Source organism: Polyergus mexicanus, unplaced genomic scaffold (assembly GCF_030449975.1).
Source record: "Polyergus mexicanus isolate NDT 795.1 unplaced genomic scaffold, iyPolMexi1.0 SCAF_4, whole genome shotgun sequence".
NCBI classification, from domain to species: Eukaryota; Metazoa; Arthropoda; class Insecta; order Hymenoptera; family Formicidae; genus Polyergus; species Polyergus mexicanus.
In genome coordinates this window covers 2,009,465-2,026,756 of record NW_027223324.1, presented here as the reverse complement: position 1 = coordinate 2,026,756, position 17,292 = coordinate 2,009,465, and the positions used below count along the sequence as shown (strand labels likewise).

General features: G+C 35.0%; 1 protein-coding gene across 5 annotated transcripts in view; it reads right to left on the bottom strand.

The window, feature by feature from the left end:
* The window catches only part of LOC138932377 (protein amalgam), a 207,709-nt gene extending 190,721 nt beyond the window's left edge, over positions 1–16,988 (bottom strand). For all 5 annotated transcript variants that reach the window (XR_011446765.1, XM_070294135.1, XM_070294136.1 and 2 more), the window contains exons 1-3: positions 15,859–16,988; positions 13,621–14,104; positions 218–339 (exon numbers count right to left, since the gene is read on the bottom strand). Coding sequence is in view for 4 of the 5 variants with exons in the window: in XM_070294135.1 (XP_070150236.1) it covers positions 218–314 (97 nt within the window). In the remaining variant the exon portion in view is untranslated. The remainder of the gene's footprint in view (positions 1–217; positions 340–13,620; positions 14,105–15,858) is intronic.
* Positions 16,989–17,292: the final 304 nt, after the last annotated feature.

The following is a 17,292-nucleotide window of genomic DNA, read 5'->3' as shown; positions in this document are numbered from 1 at the left end:
AGCACAATAATAATTTGTTTCCGCATAATAGCTCGTTAAAAAAAATTATCGCTAATGAAAGCATAAATAGGCATATTCATTGAATCAGTACGTGGCAAAGAGCTAATGATATTTCCAATCGCGACAACAGGAAATATCTCTAAATTATGATGAATGAATGTACGCAGCGTAATAATAATCAACTACATTGTCAAGAAAGTTGGTCGAAAGTTCTCACCAGTTTTCACAGTTGGAGACGCCGACGGTTGTGCACACAGGACATGCGTGCTCCCTAAGAGCGCCAGAATGACGCGAAAAAGCTTCATACTGGTCATTGTGAGTAGCTATTTCATCAAAATCCTGAAATACAAAAGTAATAGCTTCCTTTATTTTCTATAATTGATAGCCATGCTTAATTGATGTAAAAAGAATAAAAAAGAAAAGCTTACTATTGTAATTAGAACAGATGAATAAAGATGGATTAAGGAATAATAAGGTATTAATAGATAATCTATTTATCTTTTATAATTAGTTTGCTTGGAAATATGATTACATATACATATACGTATATATAATTTATATTTATATATAATGTGTAAAGTATAAGAATTATTTTTATAAATATATTTGAGACACGATTTAAGAGAGAGAGAGAAAGAGAAAGCTTCTATATACAATATATTATAGTGACAGAAGATAAAATAATGTCACTTAAACAATATTTTATTTTATTTTTTTATATGTATTTATATTTATTTTTAATTATTTAGTTTATTTTTAAAGATATCTTTTTAATCATTTTTATAGACAAAGATGGGTATACTTGTTTATCCATATCGATGCAATCCATGAAATGAATCGATTTCATTAATATTTCGCACCAAGTGAAAATATTGCGTCGCCTCTTTTTCTTTCGCATAATATTGCCGCAAGGGGAGAAAAGTGAAACAACGATAGCATCGTCTCATCGCGAAATGAGATTCTGATACCGCAATTCGATCGCTGCGTGTTGTCTCTGCGGGAGCATAATAAAGATGTGACGGGCGGTATTATGTGAAAGCAGGCGTGTGAAACGCGAGTGTGCTAAGATTTATAGAAAATTAATATGCTACGAAGCATGGGGCGAGAAATATCTTCGCATCGTTTATGGAATGCGTGGAACGCAAGGATAGGAAGAGAATTTAAAATAGATTTGCTTGAGCGAAAAAATACTCGTCGTCATCGTCTGTTCTCCTGCGCGGGGCTTATCACCGCTAAGATAACAACGAGCTTGTGGAATGGGCCGTACAAAAGCGACTAAGGTACATTGATGGTCGCCGTTAAGAGGATGGAGGCAGAAACTCGTGGCAGGGGTAGCTGAATGGATCTTCTCACCGACGCGACGAGGACAGTGGGAGATGGAGCATATCCCGGCAATCACTGGCACACACAAACGCCGACTACCATCGACTTTTGGATCCGCACAAGCTGATCCACAGAATGGATAGATCGCAGATAAGTAGCGATCTTGTTTCTCTCAGTTCAGTAACGTCGGCCCGACCCGGCTTAAAATGACAGAAGTCGAATGGTGCGACTTCGCGAGCGTGCTAGGAGATGCGGTCTCGCATATTGGCTGTGTGTTAGAAAACAAACCGGACGATTGCGGTAACGACTGCTTTTCAATAAACTTGACAATTAAACGCCTTTGAACGTATATAGTATATATATATGTTTAGTCTAGTATATAACTAACCATATTTCTAAATAATAATTTTGATTTAAAGAATTTTCAACGCAATGTATTCGGCAGCTCAATCGTATAACATTTCAAAAAATTATGCAAATTCTACTATACGTTATTCTTCAATCTACGAGAATATCGATAAGTAATGTTACGTGCTACCATATATGCATGCATGATTAAATCCTTTTACACGAAATCGAGTATTAATTCGCTGAAAATGCGTGTTAACGTTATCAAGTTATATATTCGCGATTAATTCGCTGATCAATTATTCACACGATGTTCTCCATTAGCAGAATGATTTATCGTGAACGAGATATTGCATTCAAATCTCATTATCTTAATAGAAAAATTGAACCTTTAATAGCCACATATGCCGCGCCATACCTCATAATAAGAAGTCGATAACCACAGGGCCGAATCTTCCTTTCCTCGCCCTTAGAAATCGCAGGGTCGTCTAAATCTACCGACCGCTCGGTCGTATCAAGAACTCATTTCGCAAAGAGACGTTTCCCACTCTTCCGGCGCGCCGAAATCCCGAGAAAAAAATGACGTAGACGAAGCACCGGTGAACTTTGTAAAATACGAGTGCAACCAGCACCGCGCGATGCACTTCGTGTGCATCGCTGTGGGCGCTTGCATTCGTGACGAATCTACTCGACGAGCAATCCGAGCAGAGTTTCACACACGGCTGACGAACGAGTGTCGGCGATTTATCGCATTCATGCACGTGTACTATGTGTGTACGAGTAAATGTATGTATGTGTGTGCCAGTACCGTCGTAGAAAAGCGCATACACCTGCAGTAAATAGAGGAAGTGCACGAAATCACCTCGAGCGACACCACTCACTCGCCATCGAGTAACGAAACCCCGATCGCGTATCAAAGATCTTTTTGGTATATTAGTTCTGAATTGTGTCGATTGCGTTTGCAACTATTGTTCGTATCTGGAAGAGATGTGTTTAGAGATGCAAATAAATAACATACTAATGGCTAAGTGAAAGAGAACTAATACACATAATTCAAGATTTATGATATATAAAATACTGTAAAATTATAAAATTGTTGTTCCTTTTTTTATTTGATTGTGTAAAAAATTTGCCGGAATGAACATCACTCAATGCGAAATCATATATCTAGTAGATATATAAATATATGATATTTCCTTTATGTAATACGTATATAATTGTTCAACTTTTCTTTATTATTATCTCAATTGTAAAATTAAAGAAGATAAAAGTCGATCGGCGATGAAAGGTTTGTGAGTAATGGGTATAACCGGGCTTCATTTATGTATGTAGTGGCCTGGAGGAAGATCGTCCCGAGCAATATAGTCGTTCCGAGACTATAAATCAGCAAGATGGGCAAAAAATTATGCGGTAAAGTACTTTCGTTTTATTAGAAAGAAGAGCACCTCTGAACAGAGAAATTTTCATTTTTTCCCTGCTTACCTCGCAAACATTTCAACGTTGTGGATGAGGAATATTTTCTTATTAAAATCTCACGTATTGCATTATACGCTAATACATAAATAATGATTGCTTTTCGATCATAAGAGTTATATATAACATTGGTCTTATAAAATTTACGTATATAATTACATATCTTTATTTAAATAATTTTTCATAAACTCTCTCGCGTCTTCTCTGTTTCTTCACATTATTAAAATTGCGTTTATTATTTTTCCTGCTCTCTAACATATATATTATAACATTTCTGAGATTTGGCAAAGTATCTAAAGCCGTACTGTAAAATGTAGCGAGTTTAACTTTTTGGCATTCATGCGTGGAATTCATAACGCGATACATAAACTGTGAATCTCAGGCAGCATTTAACACAATCTTTGTGTTCTAGTTTATTTAATTTTGAGCCGAAAGTTCTGAGCAACGTTTAACCGTGCCAACGGCAGACAGGTCGGTCCGGCTTTTGCCAAGTACTATGTTATCGGTTTATATGGAGAAAAAGTTTCTGGTGATTCCAAAAGTCCGGAAACTTTATCAGTGTTTTGGAGAAAAACTTCCTTTGTTTCGTATGGGTTATACTTATCGATCTTCATTTACGAGTTACTTGATCGATGATGAATGGTAGTGTATACAAAAGTGTCAGACAACCGGAGATTAGATTCACTGTTCCCTCCTTACAAATCGAACTTTAAATTTAATATTTTCGGACATATCCAAGTGTCTGAAGTAAACTTTATCCTCAATCTTGTTTTCTTTGCGACTTTCACAAAGTGGATATACAAAATTGGAAAAATAAGAAATCTAGAAAAATAATTAAACTTATTATTTAATAATCATATTACGCCAAGATTTTTATAAAATCCAGAACTATTTTTTAATTTAAATTAAAAATAAATATTAAAGAAATGAATTGCGTAATGAATTTTCCTGCAAACAGGAAAACTGTTCTAAACTGTTCATCCCCTGCGAAATTTTACTTTGCAGTTTAGATTAGGGGTCGGATAAGCCGTCCCTAACACTAACCAGGTTAGGATCAGATTGTTTTAGATTAAGATCAGATTAGCTTAAAACATATGTTGTGGGTTAAGATAAAGTCCAGAAAATTACCAATAATTTTTTTGCGATTCTTACTTATGTAATTATAAACTTTTATATATAAAAAGTTATAATATATGTACTAAAATTAAGAAAAATTGCGAGAGCGAATTAGCAGAAAAAATTTCATTAATATTCGACAGAACTGACTCAGTCTTCATCCAACAACACGTATATTTTGTTCTGCATTAAAAACATTAAAGCGCACGCTCGATAGCTCGACAATTTCACGCGTCGGTCCTAAACAATATCCACTTTCCACTCTGTTTAATCCGCGCGAAATGACCACCGATCACTTCTTTTTTCAGTCGCGTTGACAGCCATCCATTGCAAACGAACCATGCGAACATAACGCACTCCAGACCACAACGGCACACACAATCGCGGTGGGATTGCGGTCGACGTGAACGCTAGATAGGTACATAATACACATACATGCGCCGTGCAATTCGAGCAGCTGTGAATAAGGAATGCCGCGGAGAATGTTTCGGAACGTGCATTTCCATAAAATATTCTATACGTGCCGCCATAGCCAGCCTCGTATTACGGCGTTGGCATAGCGAAAATCAAGATGGTAATGGGACAGGTCTCGGTGCCACCCTGACAACACGACCGACCGGTGCTAGTTTCAAGACTGGTGAAGGAGCGGGTGAGACCGGGGGACAAAATCCTCTTCTCCAAACTCCTGGCGCGCCAGACATCCTGGAACCTCTCGCGTCACCTATGACGTTAAAACGCGGCAATAAACGGCTGCGGGGTTCGCTGTCGGGCGGACCGAATAAAAGAATCAGAAGCACGCCGGGAGGGATGGTTCGCGGACGACGTGTTTCTCGTAAAAGACGTTTCTCGTCTCGCGACTGCAGTTAACGTCGTGCATTTTCGTACAAGAGCGATTAAATAACGGTAACATGGTGAAGAATTTGCTGAGAATATGTCGGATTGTTTTTCAATAATACGAGCGAATTTATATGCTACCCAATAATTCTCGAATAATTATTCGAATAGCGTTCATTAGTGCGTCGTTAAAAAGAGAATCGCGACGATCGTTCGTAGCATTACTCGCGAAACGACACGCGGAAGGAAGAACGTGATGTGCGGCGATCGCAAGTATTTCGTAATTCATAAAGATCGATTAATCTTATAAATTGATTGTCGTGTTGCTCGATTTACTCGAATTTTTTTACTCGAACCTTTCTTTCTTATTGTTGGAAATAGATTTACTACGTATAAATATTCAATAGATGCCGAGACTTTCTCGCCGTAATATCAACATTTCGGAATAAGAAAACAATCCATATTATTCTCTAATCTACACTATATAATATAAAGAAGTAAAGTTCGTTCCATTGTTCGGATTTTAATCTCAGAAACTGAGTTGAGTACTGAACCAATTTAAAAAAATCTTTTACCGATTAGATCTTTCTAAATAACATAGGCTATATGTATATCATCGTACTGCAACGTCTAAGAGCCGAGCAGTGAAGAAAAACGTGCGTGAAGTCGGAGAAAATACATCGTTCACGCATTATATTCTAATTTAACGTAAAAACTACACAACTTTTTGATGAAAACAGTACGTTTCTAGATATCTCAGGAGTTTTTAAGCGGATATGAATCACTAGTTGATATTTTTTCCTCTCGCGCGTATCTTCAATATACATTACAATTATTTCGTTCAAAATATTATGGTAGAATTACATTTGAATTTGTAAATTTCGTAAGTTTATGACATTTTTTTCATTTATTACAGAATTGTAACTGATCCGTATTTGGCCATTCTCAGAAATCCGCAACCACACATGCAGCCACACACCGAGGGCGTAAAGCGCGCGAGGAAAAAACGCCAGCTAGATAAAGCTGCAAATATTCTATATCCACACACATAATTTTCTTTTCCGTTCCATCCTCTCTTCTTCCTCTCTGATTTTTTTAGTATTGATGTATCTCTGATGGAAGAAAATAATGGAACATACATGTTGTCTTAAAATAAATGAAAACTTGAGTTATTCTTCCTCGAAACTCCCCACGTTATAACAGAATCCAATAAAATAGCTATTTACTTTGTTTTCCTACATAATATGCATTAAAGATTGCTACTACTTTTCTCTCGATCACTTTTCTTTTTTATTTCTTATATTTTGACAAAAAAAAAATTTAATCAATTTAATATTTAACTTTAATTGTACGATAGCATGGGGAGATTCTATCTTGAATTCAATAATTCTAAACATGATGATGCCTAGTGAAATCTACGAAAAATCGCGTTTTTTAATATATCAAGTATGAAATAAAAACCCGAGCCACGGTGGCTGCTATCGCAAGTTTAATACCGTATCCGATGATTTTAATCAACATATTATTTTACTACTGCAAAATTAGACTATCCACCTTGTTTGCCATTTCGCTTTATATTGCAAATGTAAAATCCATCCGGGGCAAGTGTACGCAAAGGATATTGTACCACTCGACGATACACGTGCATCCATGCTTGCGGTCGGGCAAACACACCGATTCGCGATGCACGAGTTGAAAATCAACACTGCTGGCACGTGCAACGATGCGCCGTTTCGTCCACGCGTATCCATCCATCTGTTGTCGGTTGCTTGTCTACCATCCTGTATGATTACGCGCGCAGTTGTAAAGTGTTGTTGACCGGACAATGAGCTGTCAGTCTGTCCACTCTCGTCCCCGTGTCACGTTCGCATAAAATAATGCCCTCGCAATATGATATCGCAAAGATATAATTATTTGCATCACTTTCTTCGTGAATCATTATATATGCGCGATAATAACAATTAAAAGTTTTGCGATAAAAAAATATTTCCTTTACATTCGCAATATGTTAAAGATAATTAAATCTAGATTAGATTAAAAACTCTTCATTTCTCACGTATAAAAGTAAAGGTATTATATTTATTATCTTATGCTGCTTAGTATTTTTAATTCTAGAAGCATACGCAATCTCTGTTGGCAAAAGAATACTTTAAAAGTGCATAAATCGATCAGATCTCACCTAAAGCGAGTCTTTTCTTGAGCAAAGGACACGCCCATATCATCCCAGCTCGTTTCACATCTCACAAAGCGTCAAAACATCTTTCCACTCTATATTTTCTTACAACAACGTCTCCATCGGGGGATACGTGTGCTTTATTATTATACATCGCGCTACATATCATTCAAAGTTTCCACGATACTCAATTAAAGTCAATCTTTGGGGAGCATCGAGCGTGATAGTCAACACGAATCATCATCTCGCGCTCGTTTAAAATGAATAGCGGCGGACAGGGAGACCCGCAGACTTGGTTGCCGACATTTATTCGTACGGCACCAAGTATCTGTTATTTTAATGAATGCTGCGGAGTACGTGTTTGTACATCTTTAACGAGGCATACGTGAATAAATCTTGGTTAAAACCGACTCTCGCGTGCAAGACTCATCCGGTATACGCGATCCATCTACCCGCTATATCCCAGAGAGGACTCCGAGATGTGTATACGCGATTTTTTTTTTTTTTTTTTTTTTTTTTTTTTTTTTTTTTTTTTTTTTTTTGAGAAATACATTCTGTATAAATATGTATACTCTTTCTTTCTTTCTATTATATGACATTTCACAATTTATTCGCTATCATGATTCAATCAATTTATTATTAAAATTTTAAGGTGAACGCGATTTGTCGAAGCCTTCTTTTGGAATATCTTAAAGGTAATGTTAATAATTGCGACGATATTATACAATTTATTATTGATTATAAATATTTGTGATCTCATTTCTTTGCAAGACTTTCATATTTTTCGCTTATCTCAATTTATCTACAGTAAATATTTTCAGTTTTTCCGTTATATTTAACTTTTATTTGCGCGATAACACGTTTTTCTCGTTAATTAAATATTTTACAGTATAATTCCATAAATAAAATTGTAATTATGTACGACACGAGATATTTTTCACACAAATTACACACTAAATGTATATTATTTTAACTATAGTATTATTAAAATAAGCATTAAAAATTTTTCAACCAGAATATTGTATTTAATTCACGCAAAACTATTGTTTTTAATTATCGCAAAAGCTATAAAATAAATATTAACATTGAATATATCGATTTTATTAACGTGACTTTCATTAGACATCAAATACTGATATAAATTTGTATAATCGCCCCGAGAAATATATGTAGCTTGTTGCGAAGGCGATAGTATGTCACTCATATGAATCGTATATTAATCTTCTTTGAAATGGAAGGACTCGATGTCAGGCGCAGAGTTTCACAGGATGACGAACCGTTTCCCCGAAATATAGCATTTCCATTGATCAGCCAGCGTTCACTTAGTAGAATTCAGATTCGCCGTCTTCGTATAGAGGCATTGTCTGGCTTGAGGCCCGTACGTCACTAATGGGGGTATGCAAGACCCCAGATACCCCGGCTGCATGACAAATGCACTAATCGGCCTTCAGTACAGAATCGTTATGCCCGTGCAAAGCTATGAGTGATTACTTTGACCCGACGATGGCGTCCCTTCGATGAATATTGAACGAAAGGCCGATTACATATTCCGTAGACCGTAGACGTTACCGTAATTTTACAGCGATGAGGGAAAGTAAGAATTTGACCGAAGCCCGGATTTTCATACATGTTCGATACGTTGCGTGTTAATTAAAAAGTAAGGAACAAAATACGAAATATATATATATATATATATATATATATATATATATATAAATTTCTGTTTTCTCTTGATAAGAGGAAAAATTTTAAAAACCCGTAAGATATGAGAATTTCTCTTTAATTATCCGTTTTAAATCAACATAAACTATACAAAATTTATCTTTCTCTTAATCTCTCTTTTTATATTAATCTATCTTACGTGATAAAAATTTATCAGAAAATCTCCTTACTCTTATAAAATACTATTTTTTCTTCACGCGAGCTCCATTTGCGCATAACCGTATTTCTTGCGAAAAATTAATATACATTTGTATCAGTCAATGAGCGAGATGCGAGCGTGATTAGGCAACGTTACTGCACCAATATGGAATCGAAATCGCAAGACCGGCAGCGTTCTGATACGTATATAATGAAATATGGTTATTGATACAAATTGCCGCGGATACATTTTAGTACATATTTGTCACGCCGAGAAAATTATTGCGACACCGATATTATTGATCCACTAAATCACCGTTGAAGAGGAAGGGGGGAAAACGTTGGGAGAACAGATAAGTTTATTCGACGAGATCGCGATACGAGAACACCGATCGTAAAATCCGAGGTGTGAGAGAATAATAAAATCTTTCGGCTTAAATCAAACGAGAAAATATGCCATGGCGCCTCAAAGTAATTTTTGAAAAAGTTTTTAAAGCTCGGCTTCGAGAATACGGGAAAGTTTCGAAGGAGATTCGTTTACGAAAATTTCGCACGTTTTAAATGTATACGCGCGTATGAACTTTGAATTGTTACATAAATATATAATAAAATGCAATATTTTTATTCTATAAAAAACATAAAGATCAATTACATCTGCTCAATATTTTACAGAACAAGCTCACACATTTCTGATTATTTCTATATATTAGATATTTATATCTTCTAAATACATCTTTTATACACACATACACACAATTCGAAAAATACTACGCAAAAATTTATTCGTCCTTTGTATCTACTTTATTATGCCAGAAATTGAAGTTTTTATCATAATGCTAATAAAAGATGAGATTATTAAAATGATGAGAAAAATATGTTATGCGCTCTATATTAGTTTTATTATCATTCTTGAGAGATGTTTTTTACAATCTTATTTTGAAATTCTAAAAAAATTATTTTTTTTCTACACGTCATTACTAGCTTTTTTTTTACACATTAATATTAGTTTTTTAATTAAAAAATGTTTAATTGTAATATAATAATAATCTGTATTATGTAATGTTATATTTTATAAAGATTATTAATAATATTTTTTTTAATTTATAACAATAAATTCTCTCTCTACATATTTGTTTCTAATCAAAATATCATCAAAACGTATACTTCAAAATGATTAAAACAGACAAAGTTTTAAATAAAATACAAAGTTAAATGTCAATCGTTTTTCTTTTCCTTTTGTAATTTAAGGCATGTTAGATTAATCTTGCTTAACACGCTATTTTCTCTATTAAAAGCCGTTAATGGTTCTAATCCTAACCAAGCCTGACTTTTATTCCTAGAACAATGGAGGAAACAAATAGAAATTGCTTCGTCAAAGTCGAACGATGACAAATGTCAGTTCTCGAGAAAGGGTTGGAAAACTCATTAAATGGGCCTGTCGATTGATGACTCTCTATCATTATTATCGGGAGCATTCGAGTTAACTGCATTCGAGCATTCTAATGCCGACCTAGTCCCAAGCTTAACTATTTCCTCCCCTCCTTTTGTTTCCGGGGCATTTCCGTTCCCGGGGCATCCAACCTCCGCCCGCGCTTCCATCAATCATTTCAGTTTTGCGCAAGATTCGCCCATTATTCGAATCCCTTTCCTCCATCTTCTTCCACTGCTTGCATCTTCCGTTCAGTCAAATCTTTTCCGCTATCTCGCGAAATTGAACGTTCAATATCTTCAACTTGTATCATTTAAAATGACACGAGAAAGTTTCTCATTTCAAGTAATTCATGCTTCGTAATATTTTTATTACATTTATGCATGAAAACTGTAATCATAACTGCATTCATAACAACAATACGCATCATGGAATATTTTTACGAAGTGACAGTGCAATTAATCCATATGTCAATAAAAAAGAACGGGACACACGGGCAAAATATTGTATGATACCAGTGATGAATTGATACCAGTATGTTATCAAGTAACAGCTATAAAAACGCGGCTAAGATAATCTTCGACATACGTATTGTCAAAAATAATAGATTACACACAAGTAAACATATTTTCGATTATTAATAAAAAAACTGATATTTAAAAAACAATGTCCTATCAGGAAACTGGGGCCAATGTATTAAAATTATTGTAATTTAATGCAGCGGAGATTACTTTTAGCGGTGTATTATGAAAAATGGAATGATGTTTTCTTTTTTCTATGACCGCGATTACCCGCAGCGGCGATACACATATACGCCAACCGCGAAGAGTTGGAAATTTCATCGTACTTTGCCAGATCGCGAAAACTGCAAAAAATATAGCATCGATATTCGCGCACACGAGGATAGAATCCTAAAAAATATGTTTAGTGAAATCGATACTATTATTCTCGCATAACTAAGATTACAAATTAGCAATTAATATCCATATTTTTTATGCCGATGTAACAAATTTCTATTATTTCTGTATAAATGTCTTAGTTATATAAAATCGACAAAAAAAAATATTTAGCCATTAATTGCAAGTTAATAAAATTTTAGATCTAATTTGACTCTACGATAGCACTTTATGAATTTTCAAACACGCGAAAACCTACTTAATTTTTGAAATTTAATTTAAACATCTTTATTTTACCATTATTTATTACATATTATAACCATATAAAATTATTGTTTATAATATACAAGTATATCCAATAACTTCGTCGATGCGGGAAATACATTTGTTATTTTAAATAATAGAAAAAATTACATGGAAGAAGTTACACTTTTTTTTCTCAGAGAATTTTTCACTCTATAAAATTCTATAAAAAATTGTCATTCTATCTAAGGAAATAAAGTTAAACTTTAAATCTCTTTCACGTCTCCATCCAGGACAAAACTATTGTCATCGTGTAACGTTCAACTCAAAACCGTAAAGCCTTATATTTCAGGTGAACAGAATTAGTGGGCCATGTATATAAGCACTGTGGATGAATCAATATGGTATCAGTCGAAATTTGCTTTTTAAAATAATTATTTTTTATTATGGGATTTAAATAAATAATAAACAAAAACGTAATAAGGAGAAAACTCTAACGCAAATTTAACCGTTGCTTGTGCGATAATTTTATGCATTTGTATACATAACTGGAACCAAGAAAAGATTAGTTTCGGTTAAAAAATCTGCGACGTAAATAGGCAATATCGGATTTTCGTCCATTTAATTTAGCCCTCACGTTTATTTCAATGAGCCTTCACTCTAGGAGTTCTAGGTAATGAGAAAGCAGTAAAGACAGATTAAGAGATCCCCAAAGTCTTCCCATTCCTGGAGCCAGCATTCTTTTGTGACAAATCCATTAGGGACTTTGAAGAAATTGAGTTTGCGCCCGCGATTCATTATAATCTCATTTATAAATGAGAACTAACTGCTCGCCCAGAAAACTACGACAGCTCTTTTAATTATCGCGCTCTAATAATGCAGGTCCAATAAATCATTGGAGAACTGAACAAATCTCGATTAGAAGAGAAATCAGCAGCTTTATCGTGTAATCTTTATAAATACATTTATGTATTTCAAATAAAGCAGAATATAAAAAATATTTATAAAATGTTTTTTCCCCATGCAAATAACAGCTGTTTACATTTATATATATCGTTTTCGTGTTCAAAAGTATCTATGCCGTATCTTTGAATATTACCCGCAAGACAAGAGAGATAAAATATATAAAAACTAAATTGTTTATTTATCTCGTAAAATATTATATCAAAAAGTTAAATAAAAATGTACAAAGAAATAATAATCAAAAGCTCTTTGATCTCTAAAAGAAATTCTATAACAATACATTTTTAAAGAACAGAAACAATATTCAATTTGTTACAAACAATTGTAAAAAAGATAATATTTCGAAATGTTTTTTTTTTATTTTGAAAATTATCACACACATACATAAACACGAAATATTAAGTATGTTCGATAATACGTGTCTTTTGCACTTTATAGTAATATTTAAGCATCTCTTTCTATGCAATCTTACGCAGAAATCGTAATTATTCAGAAAAGTATAATATTTTCTTAAAGAACCTAATTTAACGCTGAAACTTGTTAGTTGTATGTATCCGTATGAGGATACTTACGTACCTAATTTCATATTAATATCATATGTGCTCATTACAAGTTCGGCATAGTCAATTTAGTTCAGTTTATGATTTAGTATTATAATTTTCTTTTTATATATTAACTTTTCCACTTTAAAATTAAAACTTATAAATTGTGTGTTATATTCGTTTTAAAATATTGCATATATTGTATACGAATTAGTTCAATATTTTTTATAACAATGTTTTTTTTTACTTTTCTTAAAGATTATTAAGTTTTTATATGAGCTCATGCATTTTTTAGAAAAATAAAATTTTAATTTTGATTATGCTTTACATAGAAATATTTAGTATTTTATTTAATTTAAAATATTCTATAGCTTTTTACAAAGTTAATCACTATTAAACTAATATAAATGTAAAACTTACGTTCAAGCGAGTCGCGCTCCTCTTCTTTTTCAGGTAAACGAGATCGAGGAAATCGCCTTTCACGCAGAACACCGAACTGAACGATCGGAAGACAATGGCACAAAATCAAGTGAATCGAGTGAATGAGAACGCAACTAAAAAGAGACAAACTCTTTTGAAGCACTTGCTACGAAATATCCGACCACTTTCCGGCACAGCTTTTCCTCGACACTCTTAGATCTCACGAGAGCGATCGATCCTTGGAACGGCGGTTACGATCTCGAATCGCAACAATCCTCGAGATACACTCAAGAATGTTTAACAGTTCTTCGCGCGAGAACACATGATACGATATTTCGCAAAGACGATAGCGATTTATTAAAGAAATTTCGCTGCGCTTTCGTCGAGCGTACAACGGGCACTTTTGTTCTCATGCATATTTTATTTTCCTCCGCGTACGATCTTTTATTACAAGCCGCAGCTGTCGCGTTGATCTAATTTTGATCTTAACTCGCAGAGAAATTCGTGCCACGATAAAAAATTAATAGATCGCAATGTCAACACTTTTTTTCCGCCGCAGCTTTTTACGAACGCCGAAGGGCGTATATCTGATAACGAAAAAAGCTTCGTTTGTCGACAATGTCAATATTGTTACAGTTAATCACGCTATATTATGACTATATATATCTATATATATATATATATATATATCGATCGCGAAAAAAAGTGAATTAATTTATTATCAATCATATTTTTTCATTCATTGCACACACAATATTTTATTTCAAGATGCGTAGCGTGCAGTTCGGTCTTTTCGACAATTTATTATGACTTTTCTTTTTTTTTATCTCGTATTTCAACACTAATTGCATAAAGGAAATGCAATCTCTCTTTCAATTTTACTAAATTCGCGATATTATTCGCCTAATTGGTAATTCCGTGCCTCATATACGTTTCGTATAATAATAATTTAGACACAGCGCGCGCCGCGATTTTATCTCGATGTATTCCGATCTCAAAAAGCAATCTCTAATTACATCGATAAAAGTTCGATGGTATACTTCGAACAACGGGCAATCACGTATACGCTTTATGGGGAAATTTCATGTCTCTGAACAGCATTCCAGTAAGATAGTAACATTAACACCCCTTTACTCTTAATATTTTCGCGTTTCACACAACACTTTAACCACTCGAGAATTGCGGTTGCGCACGGTGGAAGACCGATCAAATGGTCAGTCGGAGCTTTATCCATCCGAGTACTTTTCGCCAGCACTTCGCGTAATCGTTTTCGAGAGCACGCCTCGTCTGGTCACGTAAGGAAGTAGAGCACGACGTTACTGTTATTGCTAACGTGTTTTTACAGTTCATGTGTGTTTTTTTTTTATAAGAATCACCATACATTTACGACAGTGTTATTCTCGAAGTATTTTCGAACACTTTAAAGGTTTCGAGGAAATATTTGTAATAACCACGAGTAATTCAAGTTTTCAGCACGTCACGAAACGCCTCTCGCGAATTTTATGCCCAGTCATTCGCGAAACGTGCGTTCACGATATATTACGTATCATTCAAAGAAAATTATTTTTTCTTTCTTTTCTTCGCAAGTTATTAGTATCCGACGACGTCGAACGATCTTATTCCTTTCGCTCCGGCGCACTTTCCTATAACTTTGCTTGGGACGAATTATGCTTGCTCCGACGACGAAGAATCCTCAAGAATTCGCACGCGGAATAATATGGCAATGTCTGAAAAATTGTATTTTTTAGAGTTTCATTTTTTTTTTAAATAAATTGATTATTCTGAGATATTTGTAACGGGGGGAGTTAACTCGATGATCGTTTAAATATTGACAGTAATATGATTCGAATTTTATGTGATTATGTATGTTTCTCTGACGTAAGCTTAGCCACTTTTGCGCGAATCCTCTTATACCTTATAAAAAAAATTACAAATTCTGTCTTCCTCCTTTAATTATTAAAATTTTATGAGAAAAATTGCGGTTTATATATTTGTAACTTTTTTAATTTTGTTGACAAGCAATTGTATCGCTAAAAAAAAAATAATAATAATAATTTAACTTTCTATATAAAGTTGCGACTGCGCTCTATTTTTTTTTTTAGGTAAATTTGTTGATGAGTCTTCACATTCAAGTGCCGCTTAAAATCAAGAGATTTGTGCTCGTGTTGAGCTCATGGCTGTTAGAGAGAGCCCAGAGCCGAAGCTTTAATGCAAATTTTCGTTGATACATTTACGCACTGCCGTAGAAATATTTCTGTCGGATATTACGTTGAACGTAGCTTGTCACCATCGATTCGAGATTCGATTTTAAATTCAAGATCCTCTCGAACACAGCGAGCCATCCAAAACGTATCCAAAACGATCTGCCCAAAATCGCATAAGTTTTATCACATTTGAAACGCGGAATCACTCGATTACTTCAGATACATCAAATATATTCTCACTCGAGTTTTGATGAAACTTTTTAAGTGCCAATGACACTACAATGTTTCCCTCCACGTAACTATTTTTTATATTATATACAAACAAAAGAGACTCGCAATGTGCGCGGGAATGCTTTAATTCGAATTTCACTGAACGCGTTTTATGATACACTCACTGCAAGTATCATCTCACTGCCGCAGAATCCCAGGATTTATTTCAAATTATTCGAGCATCTCTCTCGAGCACCTTCTAGACAATTGTTATCCGCGTGAAACAAATTTTATGTAAAATTCTCCACAATTTTTACGCGAATCGCGCGATCTATCTTTCTTTTCTTTCTTTTCGAGAAAAACGCTGTATGCACTTGCAGTTTTCGGAAATCCAAGCGTTCTCTCTCTCTGGTACGTGGACCAGATCACCTGCAATTCCGCCGAAAATCTTCGCATTTCCGCGAGTACATTCCGTTTCTGAAAGCACTCAGATTTACGAAACGCGCGAAAAGGGAACAGATTGCTCGACAAGTGATAAATAACGTGTCCTTGTCTCGAGTTAAGTGACCGAGTCCAAAGCGAGTTTGACGAAAATTGTTTTTCCGGTTATTTACACACGCAGATTATTCGTTGAGAGCGCAGGATCTGTCAGCGATCGATATGTCCGCGATTGATCGTTCACTCGTCCATTGATCGCTCATGATCTATTCCCACGTGTATAACTTTGTTTTCTTCTCATTAAGACGCACTCTCGCAATTCTTTTCGAGAACTTTGATTAATCGATGTTGCTCGTTGATCACCGTTCGAGATTTTTAATCGCGCTAGTCGAACAATCTATCGCGACAACGGGGATGGAATTGGCGAGTTTCGACCAAAAAAAAAAAAATAATCCCGATTTTTTTTCCTCGAAAAGTGATCTCACCTTAGCGGCGGATGCGCGCGCGAAACCACCACGAGTGATGCTGAGGTCGAACTGGAGCCTCCGACGCGGCGCTAGCGTCGCTACGAGCGAGGGGTAAAACGAAATCACCCTCCTCCGTGCCGCGACGTCCACCCCCGAGAAGGAGGGTAGCAGCAGTGGCGGAGGAAAAGCTAAGTCGCCCGGAGTTTGAGGTTCGAATCGCGTGAAAGAATGGGAGATTTCTTGAAAAGACAAAATTATAATGCGATTGCCACTGTCCGTTAATCCTGCTTATCTTCACTGCAAATTAGTACAAAACAAGCTTCACGCACATTTTATATGACGATAATATTTTA